Source organism: Pagrus pagrus, assembly GCF_965226575.1.
Source record: "Pagrus pagrus genome assembly, chromosome: 14".
In the NCBI taxonomy this organism is placed as follows: domain Eukaryota; kingdom Metazoa; phylum Chordata; class Actinopteri; order Spariformes; family Sparidae; genus Pagrus; species Pagrus pagrus.
In genome coordinates, this window is record NC_140198.1 from 7426698 (window position 1) to 7449224 (window position 22527).

The window sequence follows — 22527 nt, forward strand, 5'->3', positions numbered from 1 at the left end:
ATTGTTAATGCAGCCCAATTTTGCAAATAACATTTCCTTGACAATCATGTACCTGTGCTGTGCATGTCAAAGTCTAGTTAACTCACAAACCAAACTTAATTTAGAAAACTAGCAAATGAAATGTTGCCTCTCTAAGTTGCTAAAATCAACAACACAGATATTAATCAGGCGATTTAAAATGCATACTCTTGTAAAGGAGAGCTGAACAATCATACCCACCAACCCCTCCACAACAGTCTGTGGAGTGGGAGGGAGGCTGCTGAGGTCCAACTGGACTCAGACATGAACATTATATTCTCTATAATGTTTTACAAAATGAACTTGTACTGAACTTAGAACCATTAGATCTATTTTGCACATGTATGCCTGCACAATTTAAAAACTTTACTTTTTATTATCTTTTCCTTTTTGATTACACCACTACTTATTTGTGTGCTATTGTCTTGTATCATGTGATTTCCCCCCCCCCCCGGGCATATATAAAGTATTAATCAGCCATCTGTCTATTTATCGATATCTGTGCACCCATGGGCTCAGTCTGTGCCACCACAGTCACTGTTCTGTAACACCATGAGCAGATCCGACAATTGACCAATCAGAATTAAAAACAAACCTGCCGTGACGAGAAACTGCGCGCTCATTGGTTGCCCTTGTTGTGACGCAATGGACAAGTGAGCACTGATTGGTTTCTGGCCCTCCTTTAGCTTAGTGCGCTTCTCTCCACCGCTGTACCGGAACCGGAGCAACCTACAGTGCACCAGGTACATTTTCATTAAGCTTTGATATAAATTACTTTATATTAAAAATATGACAGTGCAGCTCACATATACGCTGATATTACAATGTGTTGCAGCCTTTAGTGTTTGGTAATGGAACAAAAATATTAACCTTGTGTCACACGTAACGTTAACGGTCGGTTTGGAAGTTGCATAAATGTGTTTTTTTGTCGTTATAAAGTAGGCATACGGTTAGCATAACATGCTATATTCACTGGTGTGCATCACCTGACGGTTAATGTAGCTCACTTTGGAAATGAGAAATTGTTGTGATAGAAGTGTAAAGTGAGGATTTGGCCACCTTTCACGAGTCAGAGGTCCATTATTCAGCTCATTAACTTATACAAAGACGTTATAATCATGATCACATAGTGTAATGGTTTCCTTTTATGGAGGAAGGTGTAAAAACTACTGTGAAAATAGTTCTTTCAACTAAGAGAGAGTGCAGTGTTTGGAGTACTATGTGAATACTTTTTGTATTTATACATCATACTATAACGTTGCATACTAATAGCTATAGAACATTAATAGAAATACTCAGTAAACACTGTGATTTTAGAGCATTTATTGATTGTTACAGTTTATAAATGTAAAAAAGAGGGTGGGTTATGTAAGATGTTAAACATGCCTCAAAGAACTTCTCTGTGTCTCTTTCACCCTTCACAGATTCAACCATGGATCTTGTGCTGAACGTTGCGGACTACTACGTCCTCACCCCGTATGTGTACCCGGCTTCGTGGCCTGAGGATGGGGCCCTGCGGCAGATTATCAGCCTGCTGGTGCTGACCAACCTCGGGGCTGCAGTCCTGTATCTGGGCCTGGGAGCCATCAGTTATTACCTCATCTTCAACCACAATCTAAAGAAACACCCACACTTCTTAGAGGTATAAAGCTTGTATCTCATTTTATGATCGGTGTGTTGGTACTGCCAAACCTGAAGTGATCGATTGAACTTTGAAACTACAAGCGGTGGAGAAATGTATTGAAACGCCTGCAGAATGAAATGCAATCTAGTTATGCGATGAATACAACCTTTTAATAAAAACTCCATAGTGCGCCTTTAGATGTAAACTTTTGTTTTCTCCTTTTCAGAATCAGGTTCAAAGAGAGATCAAATATGCGATGACCTCTCTTCCCGTGATCAGCATTCCCACAGTGGCCTTGTTTTTCGCTGAAGTCAGAGGATACAGCAAACTGTATGACAACGTTGATGATTCCCCACTCGGTCAGTTGAAGGACATCCTCACCAACTCTCACTTGTTCTGTAATCTTGTTGCTTCCATGACGTTCTTGGTGGTGATGTGGTCTATGTGCTTTCAGGTTGGCCTGGGCTCTTCCTGAGTATGGTCTCCTTCCTGTTTTTCACTGACATGTGTATCTACTGGATTCATCGCTTCTTACATCATAAGCTCATTTACAAGGTGAGCACAGCTGTGCCAAAGTACAGTTACTGAAACGTAGATATGGGTCCAAACCACTTTTTAATATTCGTTATGATGCCGCAATGTTGACTACCTGCCAATATGATTGTATCTATCACATGTGTTTCCCCTCTTCAAAGGAATTTGGCCATGTCCGACTGTAGACCAAGAAAAGCAAAATATTATCATTTGCTTCTCTAAGTAATTCACATAAGTTATCCTGCCTTTCAAAAACAATTAACCATACCAACCGCTATGTTGTGGAGGACTTGACAACAACTATTTCAGCTGGTTAGAAGTGCGTAAACTACATTTTAAGTCAGAAACTACGTTCAAATTATGCTATGCTGGAACGTACCCCAATAATCCAGAAACAAAACATGAGGCTAATTAGTTAGCAATTAGTATTCAGTCACGTAGTCCTTAAAAAAGGAAATCAAAGTTAAACAACAGAGAAGTACTGTTTACCCTCATTTACAGCATCTTTCCTGTCTTCAATATTCATACACTTCTCTGTAGTGTCCGTAACATCATCACCACTTGATACTTTTGTATAATTACCATAAATAAATTGAAATTATGCAAAGGTGATATTTTTAGAGAAAGCACTGTCTCTCTTGTCTGACCTCTGTGTTGTCCTTGTCACCAACAGCTGTTTCACAAACCCCACCACCTGTGGAAGATCACCACTCCCTTTGCCAGCCACGCCTTCCACCCGGTCGACGGCTTCATGCAGGGACTCCCGTACCACATCTACCCCTTCCTCTTCCCCCTTCACAAGGTGCTCTACCTGGCACTCTACATCTTCGTCAACATCTGGACCATCTCTATCCACGACGGTGACTATCGCGTCCCCGACAGTCTGACGAGCGTCATCAACGGCTCGGCTCACCACACCGACCACCACCTGTTCTTCGACTACAATTACGGCCAGTACTTCACTCTGTGGGACCGCCTGGGAGGCTCCTACAGACACCCGTCGGCTCTGATGGGCAAGGGTCCCATGGATCAGATCAAGAAGCTTCAAGCGGAGGGAAAGCTCGGAGGTGACACAGTGAAGGCTAACGGGCAGGTGAATGGACACACTCAGAGAGAAATCATGTGTAAAGAGGAGTAACAGAAGAGGAAATTATGATTGATTACTTAAAGTTAGAACTATTTTTGTAAAGACAATTTGCTACATTCAGAAAACACATCAGAGCATAATTTAAGTTCCTGTACTTTATTTGCCAAATATTGCCAGTTGCCTGTTTGGAGTGGGATTGATTTCCATAAAGGCATGGACTGGTGTCGATTTAGACTAAATCTTAAATTTAACAAGTAGTTCATTGTTGCAAATTCCGACTGCATCTAAAAAATGTGGCAAACCAACAACTGCTAATCTTCACACTACAGAACTTTTTGTCTTGATCATTCTGGTTTGCACACCACATGACAGACGAGCGAACATGGGGTCACATATTACAAGACGTTTCACCAGAAGGGATCGCTGACGAGTCTGCTTGGTCTTCAAACTCTGTTGTGTTTGTAACAAAAACTCATCCGGAAAGTGACACAAAAAACGAGCGGTCCGAGTTGTTTGTGCGCTGATTCGCAGCAGCAAAAAGAACAAGGAGGTTAAAGAATGTGGATGAGAGATTTGGAGGTAAATAGATATTTTTGTAATAAATGCGTACAGCTCCAGATATTTAGCCTGCTTGGTATCTTGTGGGCGTCGTTGAGGCTCTTAGATCGCGTCTTTGAACAGATAGCGGTTGCCGCTCCAGGAGTGTGATCTGGGGCTTTTGTCTGCGATCTCTGAGTGGAAAACTGGGGTTACAAACCTGTAGTGTGAACTTGGCATAAGTCTACATTTGCCACCTTGGCTACAGTAATGTATCTATACAGATCATATCGAGACATGCAGCACAAGCCTCTTAAAGCTTTCCTGACAAATTTCAGTTTTACATAAATAATGTCAAACTCTGAGTCTGACTGGCTGTGAACACAGGTATTAGCCCCCTGTGAGTAGCTAACTGTGAAGTTCAGGGCAATCTGCAGTCTAAGGCCCAGGTTGAAATTTACTGTAATTTTCCTTTAAGGTAATAAGCAGCTGTATCCCCTCCTGCAGAAAGATTGTGCCTTCTGGTACAGTTAAGCATTTACGAGGCCGTTTCACCAGGAAAATTCACTGTAGCAAGAGCAGAAAAGACAAAGAGCAGTAAGAGTACAGAGTTTTACATGCAGTAGTTGTTACCTTTGAAACACATTTCTGAGATAACAATGGAGTAGGGTGGCTTACATATAATCACCATCCCCTAATGACACTAACCTGGGAAGACAAGGCAACAAATCTAGCAAGAAATTAGTGAAGTTTGTTGGTTCTTTGGTTTCAAGTTCTTTCAGCACTACTCATGCACATTGCACACTGATATAGATAAGGACAAGAATGAAATGTTTCTACTTGGAAAAACCTGTGTTTGTTTGAATAAAAAACAAGAACAATGCACTGAGTGTGAAATTTACTCACAGCCTTTTAAACAAAAAATAAAAATCTCAACTCAAGGTCCGCTTACTAGCTTTTTCTGGACTTTCAAACCCAATGTCATGGTCCTCCATCAGCACATGCTCATCTGTTGTAGACACGGATCTGTCTTTATGAAGCCGTTTTCATCTGATGGATTTTTGCAACTTCTAATGTGTCTGCTTAAAAACTCACCAACAATCCAAACTCAAGGAGTTATCACACAGTCTTCATCAGTGAATGAAGACTGGGAAGTGAATACTACAGACCTGTAGTTTTAGTTACAGAGCTGGTGTGTCAAGGGGTCCATCTCCATGGCAAGCTCTGTCGACTGATGAAAACCTTGTGATATAGTTGAAAGTCCAGAAAGACGCTGGTTAGTCAACCGTGAGCTGGGTTTGTTTTATCAAACTAGGATAAAATAGTTTAAAAATATGGATTTTTATGTTTTGTTTCATAATACATTAATTTATTTCCTAGTTCAGGTTACACATCTTACAAACTGCACATGTATTACTGTTAGCATACAAAGTGTGAAATTCAGGCAGCAGATAAACGAACATTCAGATACAAAATTGATTTCTTTACATTTGCAAAGGCCCATGAGTACATTCAGTGTGTCGTACATGCAAGCAGGAAGAACACATCATTACACAGCATCCATTTCGGCTCCTTATGTCTTTTTTACCCAAAAGTGCACACACGACAAAAACTGAACAACCAGAAGAGCAGCTCTTTGTTACAGCAGACGTGATTTGAAAAGAGATGATACAAACGATGAGGATTTCTGGAAGGAACAAAGCTTCTCTACAGATGATCCATGTGGTCAGACAGGCTGTGTGCAGTCTGTTTTCAAGTCATTAGCGGAGATCGTCTCAGCAGAAGAAGATGGGCATCCAGAGGAAGGATCTCATGGCTGTGCCTGCCGCCATGCCCGCCAGTAATCCCAGTGCGATATTCTCCATCACTCCATCAAACGGATCCCTCTGAACGACCACCTGGTGGGTTCCTTAGAGAAAAGACAGAGGGAGGACGCATTTAATATTTATGGTCAACTTGTTGGCTATCTTGTGCCAGTGTATTGTGTACTTACACTGTACTTAAAAACGAAAAACACATTTTCCTGAAAGCAAAAAAACTAAGCAAATATTTATGTTGTCATGGTGGAAGCGATATACGCTTCATCACTAAATACCACAATGCAAAACTCCAGTAAAACTCCAGTACAAGTACATTTTTGCTACAAGATTCCCTGTTGACTTCCTTTAAAGTTTTGCATTTGTGTTGACATACCTGGTCCGGCTCCAGGTGTGATGTAGACTGTATGGTATCTGTTGATGGGGATTGCCTGGTAGGAGTCATCGTACGGGTCGTATGTGAACATCTACAGAGAGAAAACAAGCTTTTTTAAGCACTGAGGTCAAAACAGCAGCGAGAGTGAAAAGATGATGTTTCAGCTCTGACAGAGAACATGGATCACTCACCGGGTTCCTCCTGGTCTCTAGCAGAGTCAGCTTCCACGCTCTGAGAAAGACATGAACAGGAGTGAAGCCCTGATAGATGGTTGTAAAGGGAGGCAGAGCGGACGAGACAGGAGCGAAGTCAGAGTACTTACATGGATTCATCCTCACTGTTGGCGCACAGGTTGACTGATGAGCCGTCTCTGAGCTGAACCACGATGCGATTCTCCCTCGGATTATTCTCTGGTGGAGACAAATCTGCAGCCCACAAACAGGTTCAAGAAGTCGTCTGTCAGTCAAAACCTCACAGACGGATGGAAGTCTCTGTATAGTACATTATGTTGCTGTAGTTTTGACCAGGCCTTTTCAGTTAGGTACATCTGGAGCTCTGTTCTCAGAGTGCATTGTGTTGTTAGATAAAGGTTTGCATGAATGAATCTACTGATTACCCTCGTGATTAATCAATTAATCTGTTTATAAAATCTCAAAAATTTGAAAAATGCTCATCATCAGAATTAAATGCTAAATGTTTGCCATTATTTGATAACCAAAGTAGTTGGCGATTAATTTTCTGTCGATCGACTAGTCGATTTATTAACAACCAGTTGCAGCTTGAGTGTGATCACACATCCTACTCAAATCCTGCTTTGAATTATTGGTAATTAAAGGGAGTATGGGACTGGGACAGAGTTCGAGTGACGCCCACATGGTGACTGAATGTACTATCTGCCTCTAAGTCTTCACCAGCTGACGAGGCACATTGTCGGTTTAAGTGTTGGCTTACTCCAAATTGATGTACGTTTTCCAAATGGCAGCACTGCAACACTTTCCAGCTCCAGAAGTCCAGTTTCTGCTGAGGCTCATTTCTGTGATGAGCTGATGCGTACTTTCTGGTATTTAGCAAATTAGGGTTGGGTGGTAATTAAGTATAACCGAATATTCACTTGTAGTGAAACAGTGAGTCAAAGTTTTTGTTTTACATGTGTAAAGACTTGTGACACACATGGACCAGCCGTGCTTTACCTCCACATTCCAGCCCAGATCTGACATCCACACATGCTGTCTTGAGGCTGACGCGGTGCTCCAGCTCTCGCCTGCTGTCAGTCTTGTAGAAGCAAAGACTCCCGTCTATCCAGAGGTCACACCAGTTTAACTTCCAGCGCTTTAGGACAGAAGCTGGAAATGAGATGCATGTAACAGTGTTACATTAGTGTCTGTCAGCGAAGTAAACCTCAAAATGACCGTTCACTGTCCTCAAATTTAGGGTTGATAAAGGAGTCAGATCTATGATCAATAACCTGGATATAAGAAGTCACACATGAGTTCAAATGTTATTTGTACATAGTCTGTTTTCCTGCAGATACATCCCCATTGACTGACCCGGGTAAGCCAATTAAAGACATGGGCAGGGACAATTTAATGGGATTATAAGTGACAAAGGTTGGAGTTTCATAACAGGTTCACTTTCTAGAAAATGTTCAGTGTACCTGTTAGAAACACCTGAGTTTATCCTGAACTATGAACTAAAGGTGCAAAGTCCTATAAAACAGTAGCATGATCAATAAGTCAGCCAGTAGCAGCTTCTCACATGTTCATACAATATATTGGTGCCATCGGTGTTATTCATTTAATTAAATGGATAAATATTGGTTGATGTATCATTATCAGAGTGTTTTTCAAATCAAATATCAACATGCGCCTCATAAATCCAGTGCTGGTTGGTCTAAAACATACATATGCATAATAAGATGTAGCTAGATCAGTGGTTGGACATGTTTTTTTTTTATAACTGAAAGACCAAATATTTGATTCCTGCCAACATGTCCGTCTATTATCTCCACTTAGCTGTGTTTTAAAATGTGAAAGGAGTCTGTATTTAAAACAGGCAACATTATCATTCATCCAGGTTCACTTCAGTGTCAAACACATGAACAATTATTTTTGTGGTAACAAAAGAAAGTCTTTCTTGTCATCTGTGTTGTATAAGATTCACTGTTTTGGTCACAGCAGCTGCTCAGGCTTTGTATCAGTTCAGATAAGATATCAACACCACGGTGGCCTATTTACTTGTGAAGGCGCTCACCATGAATCGTAACTCCCACGATTTGTTAGATCAGGAAAGTCGTCTCTCTAACATCAACTTTATAAATAAGCTTAAAAGAAAGAAAAAAAATACTCTGGATACGTTCCCAGAGCCAGGGGGTCATCCTCAAATTGTTATTTTTTCTGAAACAATGATTTACTGTTCAAAAAAAGACCCAAGAAACTGGAACCTTCACATTTTGGCATTGTATTTGGATAAAATTTATTTAAAACAGTAATTGATTATTAAAGTTCTTGCCAGGACTAGTTTGCATAAAATCATGTCTTGAATTTGACCTCCTTAAATTAACAGCCAAAGCTACAATGTTGCTAACGTTACCTAGCATTCGCTAACGTTGCTAACACTAGGGCAGTACCCATGGTCACATCAGTTTGCTGGGCATATCCTTTAAAACTCAGTCTTGGTAGTTGCCAGTTTGTGGAAAAAGCATAAAAAATGGCTGTTGATGCTGACAAAATATAGATACCACGTGACACCAGCGGTGTTGTGGCTCACAAACCTTGTTAGAAGCTGGAACCAACTGTCAGAATTGTCACTCAGAGATAAACAAAACAATCATTCTGGACCTGACAAACATTTCAAAATTACTGATTCACAATCACAATAATGTTTTTAAGGAGAAGAGATATTTTTATTCTGTTGATTTCTACGAGCTCTGTACAGGTATTGTTTTTTTAAAAATGATTTGTCTACATAAACATGTTATTAATATGACCTGTAACCTCTTCATAGGCTGTCATTTAAAATGTATAAAGTAAAAATCCTGTGTGTACTCACTCTGTCTCCACAGCCAGCCCGACCTCAGCAGCGCCATGTGTTTAGCTGTTGTGTTTAACAGTTGCTATAACAATGATAATCCAGTCGAAGCAACAGGAGAAATGTAAAAGTTTTGGTGATTACAATATTAAAAGATCCAGCAGCTGGTTTAGGACTGTGTTTTTGTCCCTTCTGTCCCACAGACAGTGAGGTTCTGGTAGATTAATCTGGCTCTGACTCACAGGATCATTCTGGATTAGGACCGTTAGGACACGCCTTCTCATCCCCTCTCATCTTCTTCGCTCTTTGTGGACTCATTTCTCCTCCTAACACTGTGTGTCATCACCTTATTTATATTCCTGAATCATCGTGTCACAGTGTCATAGACTGAACTCATACGAGCCCTGTTCCACTCTCATATGTGCACATATATAACATGCCTTTAAAAAATTAATCCCAGCACTGAAATAACAACAGGAGGATTAGCCTAATTGTAACTCAGGTCAGTTATTAGAGTCTTCCCAGGATGTCTCGTAACATCATTTCCTCTTGTAGCTTCGAGAAAACACGAGTCTCCTCTGTGTCAGCTGACTCATTTATATTTACAGTAAATTCTTAATGACAGTGTTTTTGTATACAGTATTTGTGGTCATTGTCTTAAATAGGTGATCTCACTATGACATGTTTAAACTACCTCCCTCTTCCAGCTTCTGTGACAGACTTTCTCAAAAACTGATTTAACCAGCCAGTTTGTTGGCCAGTTTGTAGAAAGTGACCATTTCCCCCTGTATTAACAAGTTGAAATCATTTAGAGTGGGGGGTTTATTATAGTGTTCGGATCCTGGTTAAAATGACACGACATCAGTAAAGAAATTAAGTTGGATAAATCATATTTTAAGTGAATAAAATGAAACAAAGAAGAAACAAAGGGGTGTAGAGGCAGGGGAGGGGTGTTTTGTATGATTTTGTAAGATGCACATGTTGTCCAATACTCGGTATATGACTAAACAAAAAACTAATGATACTAATGATGTTGTATTTAGTGTTTATTGTAAAACTGCGAGTGGCTAACATGCTGCAGTAAGATGTCGAACATGGTCAACATTATACCTAAACATCAGCATGCTAACATTTATTGTGAGCACATTAGAATATTTATTTTTAGCATTCAGCTCAAAGAAACCGTGTTTGCTGCTTCTTGAAGGTATGAAAGTGTTATGGAGGTTACCCCCACAGCTGTGAGTGATACTCTGTTAGGGTTTCTTCTGTGACCCCTGACCTTCAGACACTCGGCTGCTGACCTTCCTCCTCTCACTGAGCTCCTCTCTGACACTGTCATTGACACTGGAATATTTTAAGATTGTTTTACTGGTACTTCTTCCACTACTGCATTTGGGTGGAAATTTCTCCACAAACATGGTAATCTTTTACTCTATTTTTACCCTATGAGGGGAAAAGTAGAGGATTAACTGAACCTTTCCATTGTACACATGACATTACTGCCATCTGGTGGCAGCATGTGGTATCATTCCATGAAAACTACTGTCAGATACAATGAAAGAAATGGTTTATCCAGCTTCTTCCTTTTTCGTATCCTAATTGTCCGTCAATTTAATTATTTTCTACTGAAAAATTACATAGTGCCACATTTTTAATAGGTACTGTTTTGTTTTTGTTTCTTATATGTGACTCTTCAATCAACCTTCATACTTAATGCACAATTCTGACTTTTTAAAAAACAATATTTGATCTTAATTATCTATAAGAGAATAAAACAAGCCAAGATGAATATTATTTTACTGAAATTACATTATCAAGAAGATGAATTCATGAACTCATGTAGTCACTTAAATATTCTAATATTACATTTTTAAACATTTACTTTATCAAGTACTTTAATGATAGCATTTTAATTCAGATATTTATATATTTACTGTATATAGGTGAATATTGTGCTTTTTATTTGTTCTATATCTAGGTGAAAACTGCAGTTATTTTTAAAATTTAGTCCTGCATTATTTATTTTCTTACAAATCAAGATCTTACTCAGTGTCTCCTGTTACTGAGTAATTATTATTTTGGTATTATTATATGTATTTATAAACACTACTCAGAATTAGGCTATTTTAAACCACAAGTTTTAAAAAAATTAAATAATATTAATAAAAAATATGTAAACCAGCAAACCACTGAGGTTAAGAGGATTTCTGTTCCATTAATCTTTAATTTATTTTGTCTGTCCCGTTTTTCAAAGAAAGTACAGTAGAGAAGGCGGAAGTAAACAAGACATTTAAACTACGTCACTTCCGGAAAAGTGGGCGTGTTTTAAACTGTCAACTAACCGAAGTACAACAAAAACAAACACAACACCGAGGAGGTTCCGGGGACGGTGAGTGCTATCAGTCTCCGAAAATACCGCATCAGTTACAAAATACAACATGAATACTTACATGTGCTGTTGGGTTTGGAGTTCGGGACGATGACACGGTTCTATGAGCCGCTGAAATGTCGTTACCTTTATCGATAAAGGTAAAAAGGTGGCTGCGCTGCTGCACAGCCGTGTACTTAAAACACAATGTTTTTTGCAGGTGACACCACCGTCGTTAGCGCGTGTTGCCGTGAAATGAATAAATGTCCCCTCCGTTATCGTCAAAATGTCGACTATAGGTTTGTTATTATGTCCAGTCGCTTGCTCGAGCGACGTAAAGCAGCCAGGCCTCCGTTATACTGTACGCAGCCCCCCGAAAGAGCCGTGCGCTCTCCAGCTTGAGGAATGTTTCGCCGAACCTCGTTGAAAAACCTTGAAGTTTAAAGTTGCTTTGGTTATTTGAAAGCGTACATAACAGCTGTAGTCACCCTTCTGCCATTTTAATGAATCGCTGTGAGTCGCCATTTAATTCGGCATAAATATATCAATTAATGCTATTCGGTACTTGCAGTAAAACTCTTAAGTCTTTAAACCAGTTAACGTGGGGCTAATCTACACCGCGGAGGGCAGTGGGGAGTAGTCTTAAAACTTTTATTAGGGGAAATAACTTTCTGCTTTTTTCCGTGTGCCGAATTGAAGAAAATGTGAAGGAGAAGCTTTTCAAAGAATCATTTTGATGGAAAAATACACAGGGAATGTGTGATGACCTGAGAAAGGTACCATTACATGGACAGGTTTTAAATGGATGCTTTTCTCTCTTGCCCTACTCTGGCATCTGTTCACCAGGCCCTTTTAGAAAGACTCCAGGTTTTTGTCTGTGCATTGTGCTGGACTGTACTCCGGCTATATTGTCAGTGGTTTTCTAGGCCCTGCCAGGTACCCATCTGTCACTCTACCTTCTTTTTGTCAGCCTTATAATGCAAGTTTCTTCCCTTTCATATAAAGGCTGTCCTCCTGTGTCTGTGTTCTTATACCACAAGGACAGACATTTCATATTTGCATGCATGTAAATTAGTTTTCTCTGGTTCCCAAACTTCTTCAGTTCTTTTTATAGACGCTCGTCTTCTTGTTTCATCAAAGTTCTCATCAGTGTTTTCTGTCAGCGTCGGAGGAGACATGAGTTCTGATGTGTTGTTGAAAACTGGCTTTCCTTTGGTCTCTGCTACATCAGAGGTCGAATCGGGAGATCTTTGAAACAAGAGAATATCTATGACAGAAACATCAGACAGGGTCCGGACGAAACACTCGGTCATTTTGCAAACAGTTTAAGATGATCAGACCCAGTTTGTCTGAAACTGATAGGGCTGATCGGGGCTGGAGAGGGACAGTGAGTTCTGGGCACCTGGGTGCTGTGTGGGGACACACAAGGACAAGACTGTACAGCTGTATGTTCTGATATGGATGATGTCATCAAAAAATCATAACAATACAAATATCAAAATCGCCTCAGTGAACTAATTGGCTAATGCAACATTTAGGCGATTGTACTTCAACACTGATCTACTACCTATTAGTATAATGATACTGTTGCTAAATTACTATAACCTTTTTTTCTACTGGTTTTATTGCTAAGTCCTCCACTGATGCTGCGATTTCCGCTGCAGTAAGTTTCCAGAGATGGTTGCCAGGTTGGCAACCAACCATAAACAGCTTGTTGCCAGAGTTGACAGGATGATTTCTGTATTTAAATTATTTATTGGCCAAGTCAGAGTAATCATAGTCCTGTGTTTTAATGAACCATTACTTAATGGAATAGTAGAAACTGTAGTCTGTTTTTCTCCATCTCTGTGTGTCAAATACACAGTTGCTGTTGCTTTTGTCTATTTGATATCAGTTAATCCATCAATTACAGATTGGAAGAGGAAAACACAGAAAAAACAACAGCCTATAGCCCAAAGAGAAGTCTTGAAATTGCTTCTTTTATCAAACAAATGGAACAAAGAATCTCAAAGAAAAGAAGCAAATCCACTGGAAAAATTACATTTTGGCATTTTTGCTTAAAAGATCAATTATCAATATTGTTTCCAATTGTTTTTCTGTTAAAGCTGCTGTAACAGTTGTTGTCACTAAGCTAACTTCCTTAAAACAGAAATAAACACAAAATACCTGAACCGTAAATAATTGTGACCTATTAAATGACTTTTTACATCAAAGATGTTAGACTAACAGACGATATAAATACAATCCATTTACTAAAAGAGATAAATACCTGGCAGAATAACTCGTGAGCAGTTCAACAGCACCACAGTCAGCATCCTCCAAAATAACCCTCAAGTTGAATCAACACTTCACGTCAACATTTCCAACACATCTGAACATTAGAGCCTTCATTAAGGACTGTTTTATTTACATATACATACAACTTAAAGATGCTGTCAGCGTTGTTTTAGGTAACTTCCTGTCGGTTTTGCAGCAAACAGAAGGTGTTGCCCGAGCCTCTTCATAAAGTTCTCCGTCCTGATTGGATAAAGTGGGCAGGGGCACCAGAAAATGTCTCTTCCCTTTAACTGGACGACCAGTAGGAGGAGAGACGTGAGTTACTGACCAAACACTCTTGGAATATAAAGCTGTTTAATACTTATTTTAATCGAAATATCGCCCACAGCAGCTTTAAACTTGTAACCGGTGAGTCAACTAATTGTTTCAGTGCTCCACAAAATGACTGTCAGTGAGAACAGGTGGTCCAGCTTCAGCAGAAGAAGAGCATTGGTGTGGACGGTGCACCTGCTCTTGTCAGTCAGTCTCGTCACCTTTGCCTCTCACACTTCTACTTGTGTCTTCAGTAGGTTATTCTGTGGTGTCGATGGGCTATTTTTAGACCTTTTTTATCGAACACGTGCGCACAAAAAAACGCTGAAGACAAATCGGCAAACACGAGCGACAACAACAAGGAAAACTTACTGTACGTACAATATATAGACACTGAATCAGTTTAATATCTGTTTATTACGTCCGCCAAGGGGGTTATATTTTTGTGTTGGTTTGTCAGCAACATTACGCAAAAAGTACTGAACGGATTTCCACTAAACTTGGATGGAGGATGCGTCTTCGCCCAGAATAGACCTCAATCACTTTTGGTGTAGATCCAGATATAGCAGGATATTTTTTCTCTCTTTCTTTAACATTGCGAGAAAGGACCTTTTTTGAGATGTTTTATGTAGCTGTTTTAACATGATGCCCTTTATACACAGTATTGATCAGTTGCCCTTTTTCCTGTGTAACAATGTTTACCTTGGTTGTGCCTGTTAAACACACATAGAAGGAGTACATCTAAATCTTGTTGCTCCTGCTTTAACTACTACTGCTGTTACTACATAATTCCTGTGTCTGTATTAGTTTGATTAAAAGTGACAGTGCAGATTAATAAATACTGTCATTGAACACAGCATTATCTTAAATGTTTTGGGGTTAGCAAAAAAGCTAATTTCACCAGCTATTAAACAAACAATACTCATATTTTTACAACTATCATTACTAATATTTCTAAGATCTTTACTTACAATTACTACTGCTTCTTCATCTTCTAATCAGTATTGGTAGCAGTAATAATCAGTCTCATTTCAGGACACAAGGTCGTGTTTTTTGTTTTTTTTTCATTTTGGGCCTTTAAACTACAAATGTGTAGGTCCAAACATGTTCCACTATAGATATCAGTTCATAGAAAAACTTAATTGACACCAAGTGCAGTTGTATAGTTATAAATGTCTATATTTTGGTCTGTTTATGGTGTCCTTGAAGAATATCTCCAAAAGTGCTGAAGTCATTTTTCGCAGGAACACGAGCAGCCACTATCAGGGCGTGTATGTGTGTGTGTGTGTGTGTGTGTGTGTGTGTGTGTGTGTGTGTGTGTGTGTGTGTGTGAGACCCTTTACCACAGAAGACTGACAGGCAGAGAGACTGAACATGTCCTCAGGGAGAAAGCACAAAATATTCAAACAAAGGAAGGATAGATGCCTCTTTTTACATCCTAAAACTGCAAAAAGCCCCTGGTGTTTTTCTGGATGTGTCACTGATATAAGCTAGTTAAATAGATCCTGAAAAATCTTCACACTGCTACAATGGACACATTTGGTTATTGATGTTACTCTTATTTGCTCTCCGATTGTTAAAGTTCCTTCAGTGCTCTTTTAAAATCTATAGCTTGTGGCTACGAATTTCTCACTTTGACGTGATGCCATAAACACCATTAAAGCCATTTCATACGAACTAATGAGCTCGTGATGTAAGCTGAAAAGACCAAAACCAGCAATCAATGGATCTTAAACATGTTTAAATGTTTAAAACTATTCAAAAGTACAACAGTGGACCATACTGTTGTACTGGCTAGCATTTACTTCATTACCGTGAACACACACTCATAATTTGATCTCATGTTGTTCCTGATGCCTTAAATAATCACTAAGGCGTTAAATCGGCAGCTATAAATAGTCCCTAACAAACAAAGTGTTTCCAGTTTCTTGCTAAACTGAAGTGCACAGCTGTTGTAAAATTACCAAGCCTTAAAAATCAAGCCATGCATTTGTGACTAGTTTTTAAAGACATCTTTGATAGGAACATATGGGTTTGATGTCCCACAGACAGGGAAGGAACTTGCAATGTCAGTTTTGGGTCTTTTTATGGGATTTGTTGACAATAACAACAATATACCGTACAAAATGCGTCATGCAGCCTAATTTTTCTTTCCTTATCCAGTGAAACAGAGCGATACTAAACTGATCCAGAACCTGTTGCTGTGACTCCACAGTCGGTCAAATCAAAAACTGATTGGTTGTTTGCACCCTCTTTTTCTTTGTCTCTTCCTCGGATATCTGCTCAGGGCTGGAACCATGGAGTCCTCGTCCGACGAAGAGGAGGCACGCACCTTCGTCCAAGTCCTCGGTGAGAAATACAACCCAGAGAACTTCCCCTACGGCCAAGGAGTAGTGGTTCTGTCCAGCCCGCCAGGATCCCCCATCAAAGGTAATAGATAATGCAGGAAGTCGTGATCACCTTTTATATTGATTATTCTAAGTGAGCACCGACATCGCTTGTGAGAAGTTCAGCCCAGCTTCATTAAATGCTCATGCCAAAATCACAGAAGATCAAAGTGTAAGTTTACTTACCTAACTCTGTCTGCAGATCGCCTGTTCTTGCCCAGCGCACTGGTTCTGAATAACTGTGGAATCACTAAAGCTGGTGACCGCTCAGACATTGCAGCTTTCTGTGCCCATGTGGTGGAGCTGGACCTGTCCCACAATCAGTTTAATGATTGGGGCGAGGTGAGTCACCTTGAGTCAGACTTGGTTTATTGACAGTAATATATCCCAAAACCATTGAGCACAGTTTTCAGTGGAGATGTTGTGTGTTATTGAAAAAGAAGAGAATTGAGTATTTTTTTCAACTTGCTTCATATTGACTTCACTACCAGCTTCCTCTGCTGTTGACCAACCACAGTTCTTGCAGTCCTCGTGTGTTTTCCTCTAAAGCTGTCAGAGGCCCCATTGTGTTGTTACATTAATTTTTACAGCTAAAGTGTAAAGGCCTATACTAAGTGTTGCAGGCTTTGAACCCCGTGTGAACTCTGAGTTTCAGAGTCTTAATAAATCATACAATCTTATCAGTTACACTTGTGGTTTCTCTGCAGAATGTGGAGGAAGACGTATGCAGATCTTTTACTGAAATGGGAACTTTGCTGATTTTCAACCAGCTTAGTATCGGTACATTGTCGGTAGTATTTGCAAATGAACAATGTTAAAGTATAAGTATAGTTGATTCGAGAAAAAGTTGTCCCCCTCTCTCTCTCTCCCGGATCAAGTGAGGGGCGTCTCACCAAACTGTGATCAAACCGTCTAAACCAGGCAGTGCTGATAAACTAAGATTCTGTTACTACACTGCCTGTTTCTCAACTGAAATGTTTTTGGAAACATATTTTAGCATACTTTTTAGCTGTAATAGAGAAAGATCTTGAACTGGAAGTGGTGCTATACGGTTCCTGTATTGCAAAAACCAAGCACCGCCCATATGTCATCCATCAGTGGGAGTGTGTACCAGTCCGGTGATGCGCAGTGCATTCTGGTTGTTGTAGGTATACATTGCCCAATGCCCATTTTCTTCTGTTTTCTCTGGTTATGTAGCACCAATATCAAAAATATTGTGTCTTTCTACATTATAATTTCTTAGTTTTACAGATAATATTTTGTATTAATAAACTTATTCTAAAGAGTAGCTAGTAACTAAAGCTTTGAAATTAATATTGTGGCGTAAAAAGTACAGTAACTATCACCCAAATGTGTATTAGCTTTTAAAGAACATTAATAAAATCAACTGATGTTATATTTCTTTTTTTTTGTTTTTTCTTTAAATGTTTGCGGGTTGCCAGATCTGCACCATTGTGTCCAATGTCCCCCACCTGGACTTCCTCAATCTGAGCATGAACCCTCTGAGCAGCGTGAAGCTGGAGCCCAGCATGGCTGACGTTTTCTCCGGGCTCCGACGACTGGTCCTTATTAACACACACATAAGCTGGGACTGCGTGCACACACTCACACAAAACACACCAGAGTAAGTGATAAAGCATGTAAATGTGGCCTGTGGTTGTGCGGTTTACGAAATCAGAGTACAGTGAAGGGAAAGTGTTTCGCTGTACCTACTTTGTTATTCCTAAAACTGAACAACTTCACCTCCTCATCAGGCTGGAGGAGCTTTTCCTGTGCCTGAACGACTACAACACCGTGTCAGAGTCCCACAAGTCCTGTCCCTCACTGCGTCTGCTGCAGATCACAGAAAACCAGCTGCAGCACTGGGCAGAAGTGAGGAAGCTGGGGATGATATACCCGAGCCTGAGCACACTGGTTCTGGCCAATAACAGTGTGGAGTCTGTGGATGACACTCAGGAAACGCTGCAGCTTCTCTTCCCCAACCTGCGCAGCATCAACCTCAACAACTCAGGTCTGAAACAGATAATAAGACTGTTTCAACCAGTCATGTCCTACATTCAGTGCATGGTGTAAACTAATAATAACTGTGTTACGCTGTCGTACTCAGGGCTCAGTAAATGGGACGACATTGAGAGGCTGAATTTCCTTCCGAAGCTGGAGGACGTCAAAGCAAAGGGGATTCCTTTACTGCAGCCCTACACCACCCACGAGAGACGGAGCCTCCTTTTAGCACAGTGAGTCAGAACCTATACACAGCAGATCCTTTTTGTAATTTAAAAGCATGTCAGCTTATTAATCTTGATCCTAACCCCCTCCATGCAGGTTGCCGTCTGTAGTGGTGTTAAATGGGGGCGCAGTGTCTCATGGAGAGAGGGAGGATGCTGAGAGGTTTTTCATTAGGTACTACCAGGACTGCCCAGGACAGGAGCTTCCTCAGAGGTACTCAGACACACAGTGTGCATGTATTATACACTTGCACGTTTATACTCTTGCACAGCTTGTTTTCATGCGTTGTACACTCTTGGATGTTACTTGTTTATTGTCGACCTGCACAAACCAATTTGACATTTATCTTGGATTTCTTCAGCTGAACTAGAAATAAACTCTTTATTCTTAAATTTCTACCTTGTATTTAATGCCATTGTCTGTGGCATTAGTGGGCTTTGGTTGTTTTTACTGATAGAGAGTAAAGTTCATGAACCAATATCGTTGTTGTAAGCTGATCATATCACAGGATTTGAGGGAGAGATTTAGATATGCATCTCAAATACATATATATTGCTGTCCGTCTTCGATAACTCATATCGAGCCTGAACACGTAGCACCAAGTGCCGACACTTGCTGCCACGTGATTGACTCGTACCTCTGGGAACACCTGTGAAGTTGCAACGATTGTAACAGCCCACTCTCTGTCCTCCATACATCTACAGTATGTGATATAATAACTTGGAAAGCGCTACTCGGTGGCTGGACAGCAGTCAAATAATTGCCCACGCTCTTCACCGACTGCATTCCACTTAACCTGAGCAGAATGTTGGAGAGAGATTTCTGAAGGAAGGTGTAGTCCCTGACTGGGGGAAACTAACCTTTGGGAGACAATGCCACCAGTCTCTCCCTGCTCAATGAGTCCTTTGTGCCGGGAATTCTCTGATTGGAAAAGTGATACACAAGGTAGCAGGTTGATTTTTTTTTTTTTTCTTATATATACACCTACTCTGTCAACCCCAACCCTTAAGTTGAGAGATTGATTTGTTTTCTGATGTCACTGGAGCCGGAATAGCACTCCTGACTATGAATTGTCTTACTGATTATGGCAAAGAAAAAAGTGTTGTTTTGCATGAAATGATCCAAGATGTATTTAGTATGCTGCCCATATTTTAAACCATGTCATGTCCATCATACCTCGCCACAACAAATCAAAAACCTTCACACATTTTACACATGGATAGATTAGTGAACTGGCCCGACTGGAGGGACACAAAACAGCTAAAGAGACGCACAGGTACCTCAAAGAGTCTCAAATCGACAACAGAGACACAAAGGTACCTCGAACAGACACAAAAGAACAGCAGTGACACAAAGAGACACAAAAAGACAAAAAAACCGACAGAAGTCACCACAACTAGACACAAAATGACTACAAAGACACAAAAGTACGCAAAAGAGACACAAAAATACCTCTTAAAGACACAAAACCATCACAGACACCAGAGTACCACAAATGTACACAAAGCAACAACAGAGACTAAAAAGTATCACAGAGAGACAAAAAAAGTATCACATAGAAAAGCAAAATGACAACAGAGACACAAAAGTACTACAGTGAGGTATAATACCTCCACAGGTAGTTTCCAAACATTGTCGTTGTGGTCTTGGTTTGGAGCCAGGTTCTCAGTGTAGGTCTGATGTTAGGGATCACCATGACTGCATGTGGTGTTATGGGGGTGTCGGACACGCTCAGTAAGCAGTGAACACACCAATATCCCCTTTCCTGTCGGACGGGGCTGTGGCCTCGCTACCCCGACAGATCAGAGCGCTGCAGGGAGGGTCACAGCCTCTCAGGTGAACACATTTGACACGGCCTGGCTTTGAGTAACTATAAACGCAGCTCACACCATAAATTAGACAGATAGAGGCTGATAAACCGCCATAACTTCTGAAACAAAAGATGTACAGAGAATTGTGGGTGATCTGGGAAAGGGTTTAGGGGTTGTGGAGCTAGGACACAGAAATATAAAGACAGAAATGTTTCGGCCGGACAGGAAGGATTAGTTGCAAGGAAAGTGGGTTGAAAAAGAAATCTGAGAGTCGGAGTATCCAGTAGAATAAGTAGAGAGGGACTGAATGGGGACTGGACCTGGAACAGTGGATATTGAGGGCCAGTGTCGGTGGTAAAAGGGGAAATCAACAATTTAACTTTTTGAACAGATCCTCTTTCAACTAGAAGAAATGAGAGAAATACCAAAAAAGAAGTCAGCTCAGATCTGGGCTAGATACTTTCTGCATTAGCTCCGAAAGCTGTTATTACTGCAGCTAATTAACTGTCCATTATCGAAAGAATGCTGGAAAAGACAATTGGAATGCTGACTTGTTATCACCTGCAGCATTATTTGCCCCATTATACCATGCTTACCACCTTAAATGAAGCCTTTTAGCTAAATGGCTTCTCTTAGAATGGCACTTTGTGCACAGTGGCCTTAGAGGAGAATTCCCAGGGTGGACCACAAGTTTTGGCCAGAAAACCCAGGCCAGGGGATTGGCTTTGTGGGGTCGTTTTGGGGAGGGAAGGGAAATTGCTTTGATTGGCCCAGCTGTTACAGTAGCTTTGAAAGCACAGGCCTTTTCTCCTGGATTTTATTTAATCGTTCCTGGGTCCTTATCTCGAACACGCATTCCCCTGAGGTGTCTGAGAGCTTTCTCACGGCAAGCAGGAGGCAGAGAACCCGGTGTTTCTCTGCCTCTGAAACACCCACACCTTACCTGTTTTTATGATCATTTTTAGTTTGAAACCTGAGGGGAAACTAAACCACAAATATAAGGAAAAATCTGAAATGTAGCACAAAACCGTTGTGGCTGAAGTGGAGAAGTTGGCACATCCAAAAAGATAGGGTGTAATAATGGCTGATGGAAATTTTTTTAGGAGACGTGGAGGTTTCCTTTCCTTTGAAAAAACATGTTATTCTTTCCCTCAGCGCCACAGGCCTACACGTCATTGGGTTGAGTGAGTCCAGACAGAGGCCCTTGTTGGATCTCAACACCCTCAGTATTACAATAGCAGCTGATTAAACAAGAAAAGCGACTAAATAATTCATTAAAAGACACACAGCACCATCTTCCTGAGGTAGAATCTGTACTTTTTTGAAACATTCACATAGTTAGTTCATTCACTCCAAGTCAATTTTACTTTGCCAAAATATATTAAATTAATTACAGGATCTGGTCAACATTATTTGAATTCCCTATGTGCTTTACTTCTCAGAATTAGTCTGCTAGATAAGTACAGGGTTGGCGTCACAAAATGGTAAGCTTAGTTTAACATAACGACTGAAAGCAAGGAGGAATTGCTAACCAGGCTATCCTCAGAGTTCAGAAGTACACCTGTAAAGCTTACTTATTAACATGTCGTATCTCAGTTGTTAAACCCATACACAAAGAAATTGTATCAGTTATTTATGGGGCGCTGCATGCTGGAAGTATTTCTTGTTGAACCTTGCCTGACCTTGCTACCCCACTGAAGTGGAGTCAGTCAATAACTGCTACATTCAGAGCCTGATAAGACATTAAGGCTGACAAACACTAATGTTATTTATTTATGAAAAACAGCAGGGTACGTCTATTTACTGACACTCCTGAGGCGTGAACTGTTGCAATTCATGTAGTTTAGTTTAAAATGGTTTTAAAGGAAATGTTAAAACATGCTATTTACATTATTTACATTAAATATGTAAGAATAATTCAGTATTACTATAAACGGTGTACTTTTCTTTGTAAAACTTCAGCATATTGGCCCGTAAAATGTTCAGTTTGACTGATACCCACATTTGTCATTTTTAAAAGCTACCAACACACTGAAGAGAGCATCTTGTGGTACATTTGTTAGCTGAACTACAACACAGATTACCCACAGAAACTCTGTGCTTTCTCTCAGGTACCACATCCTTGT

At 40.3% G+C, this 22527-nt stretch overlaps 3 protein-coding genes across 4 annotated transcripts in view; 2 read left to right on the forward strand and 1 right to left on the reverse strand.

Moving 5' to 3' along the window:
* Window positions 1-690: 690 nt before the first annotated feature.
* sc5d (sterol-C5-desaturase) lies at window positions 691-9256 on the forward strand. 2 transcript variants are annotated; one of them, XM_084374306.1, is made up of 6 exons: window positions 691-761; window positions 1443-1660; window positions 1869-2001; window positions 2097-2197; window positions 2850-3269; window positions 9224-9256. In XM_084374306.1, the coding sequence occupies exons 2-6, from the start codon at window positions 1451-1453 to the stop codon at window positions 9239-9241; spliced, it is 882 nt and encodes a 293-aa protein (XP_084230432.1). In that variant the 5' UTR covers window positions 691-761; window positions 1443-1450; the 3' UTR covers window positions 9242-9256. The 2 variants fall into 2 exon arrangements, with proteins under 2 accessions (XP_084230432.1, XP_084230431.1); XM_084374305.1 differs by lacking the exon at window positions 9224-9256 and having other exon boundaries at window positions 2850-4685.
* plekhb1 (pleckstrin homology domain containing B1) lies at window positions 4980-9163 on the reverse strand. The gene is made up of 6 exons (XM_084374308.1): window positions 9042-9163; window positions 7184-7336; window positions 6316-6418; window positions 6185-6224; window positions 5994-6084; window positions 4980-5709 (listed from the first exon to the last, which is right to left on the reverse strand). Exons 1-6 carry the CDS (start codon window positions 9076-9078, stop codon window positions 5576-5578), a joined length of 558 nt encoding a protein of 185 aa, XP_084230434.1. The 5' UTR covers window positions 9079-9163; the 3' UTR covers window positions 4980-5575.
* Window positions 9257-11333: 2077 nt separating the features above from the next.
* tecta (tectorin alpha) overlaps window positions 11334-22527 on the forward strand; it is a 40235-nt gene continuing 29041 nt past the window's right edge. The window contains exons 1-7 of the mRNA XM_084373016.1: window positions 11334-11409; window positions 16265-16407; window positions 16567-16706; window positions 17807-17988; window positions 18119-18375; window positions 18472-18598; window positions 18687-18803. Coding sequence (XP_084229142.1) covers window positions 16275-16407; window positions 16567-16706; window positions 17807-17988; window positions 18119-18375; window positions 18472-18598; window positions 18687-18803 — 956 coding nt within the window. The 5' untranslated portion in view covers window positions 11334-11409; window positions 16265-16274. The remainder of the gene's footprint in view (window positions 11410-16264; window positions 16408-16566; window positions 16707-17806; window positions 17989-18118; window positions 18376-18471; window positions 18599-18686; window positions 18804-22527) is intronic.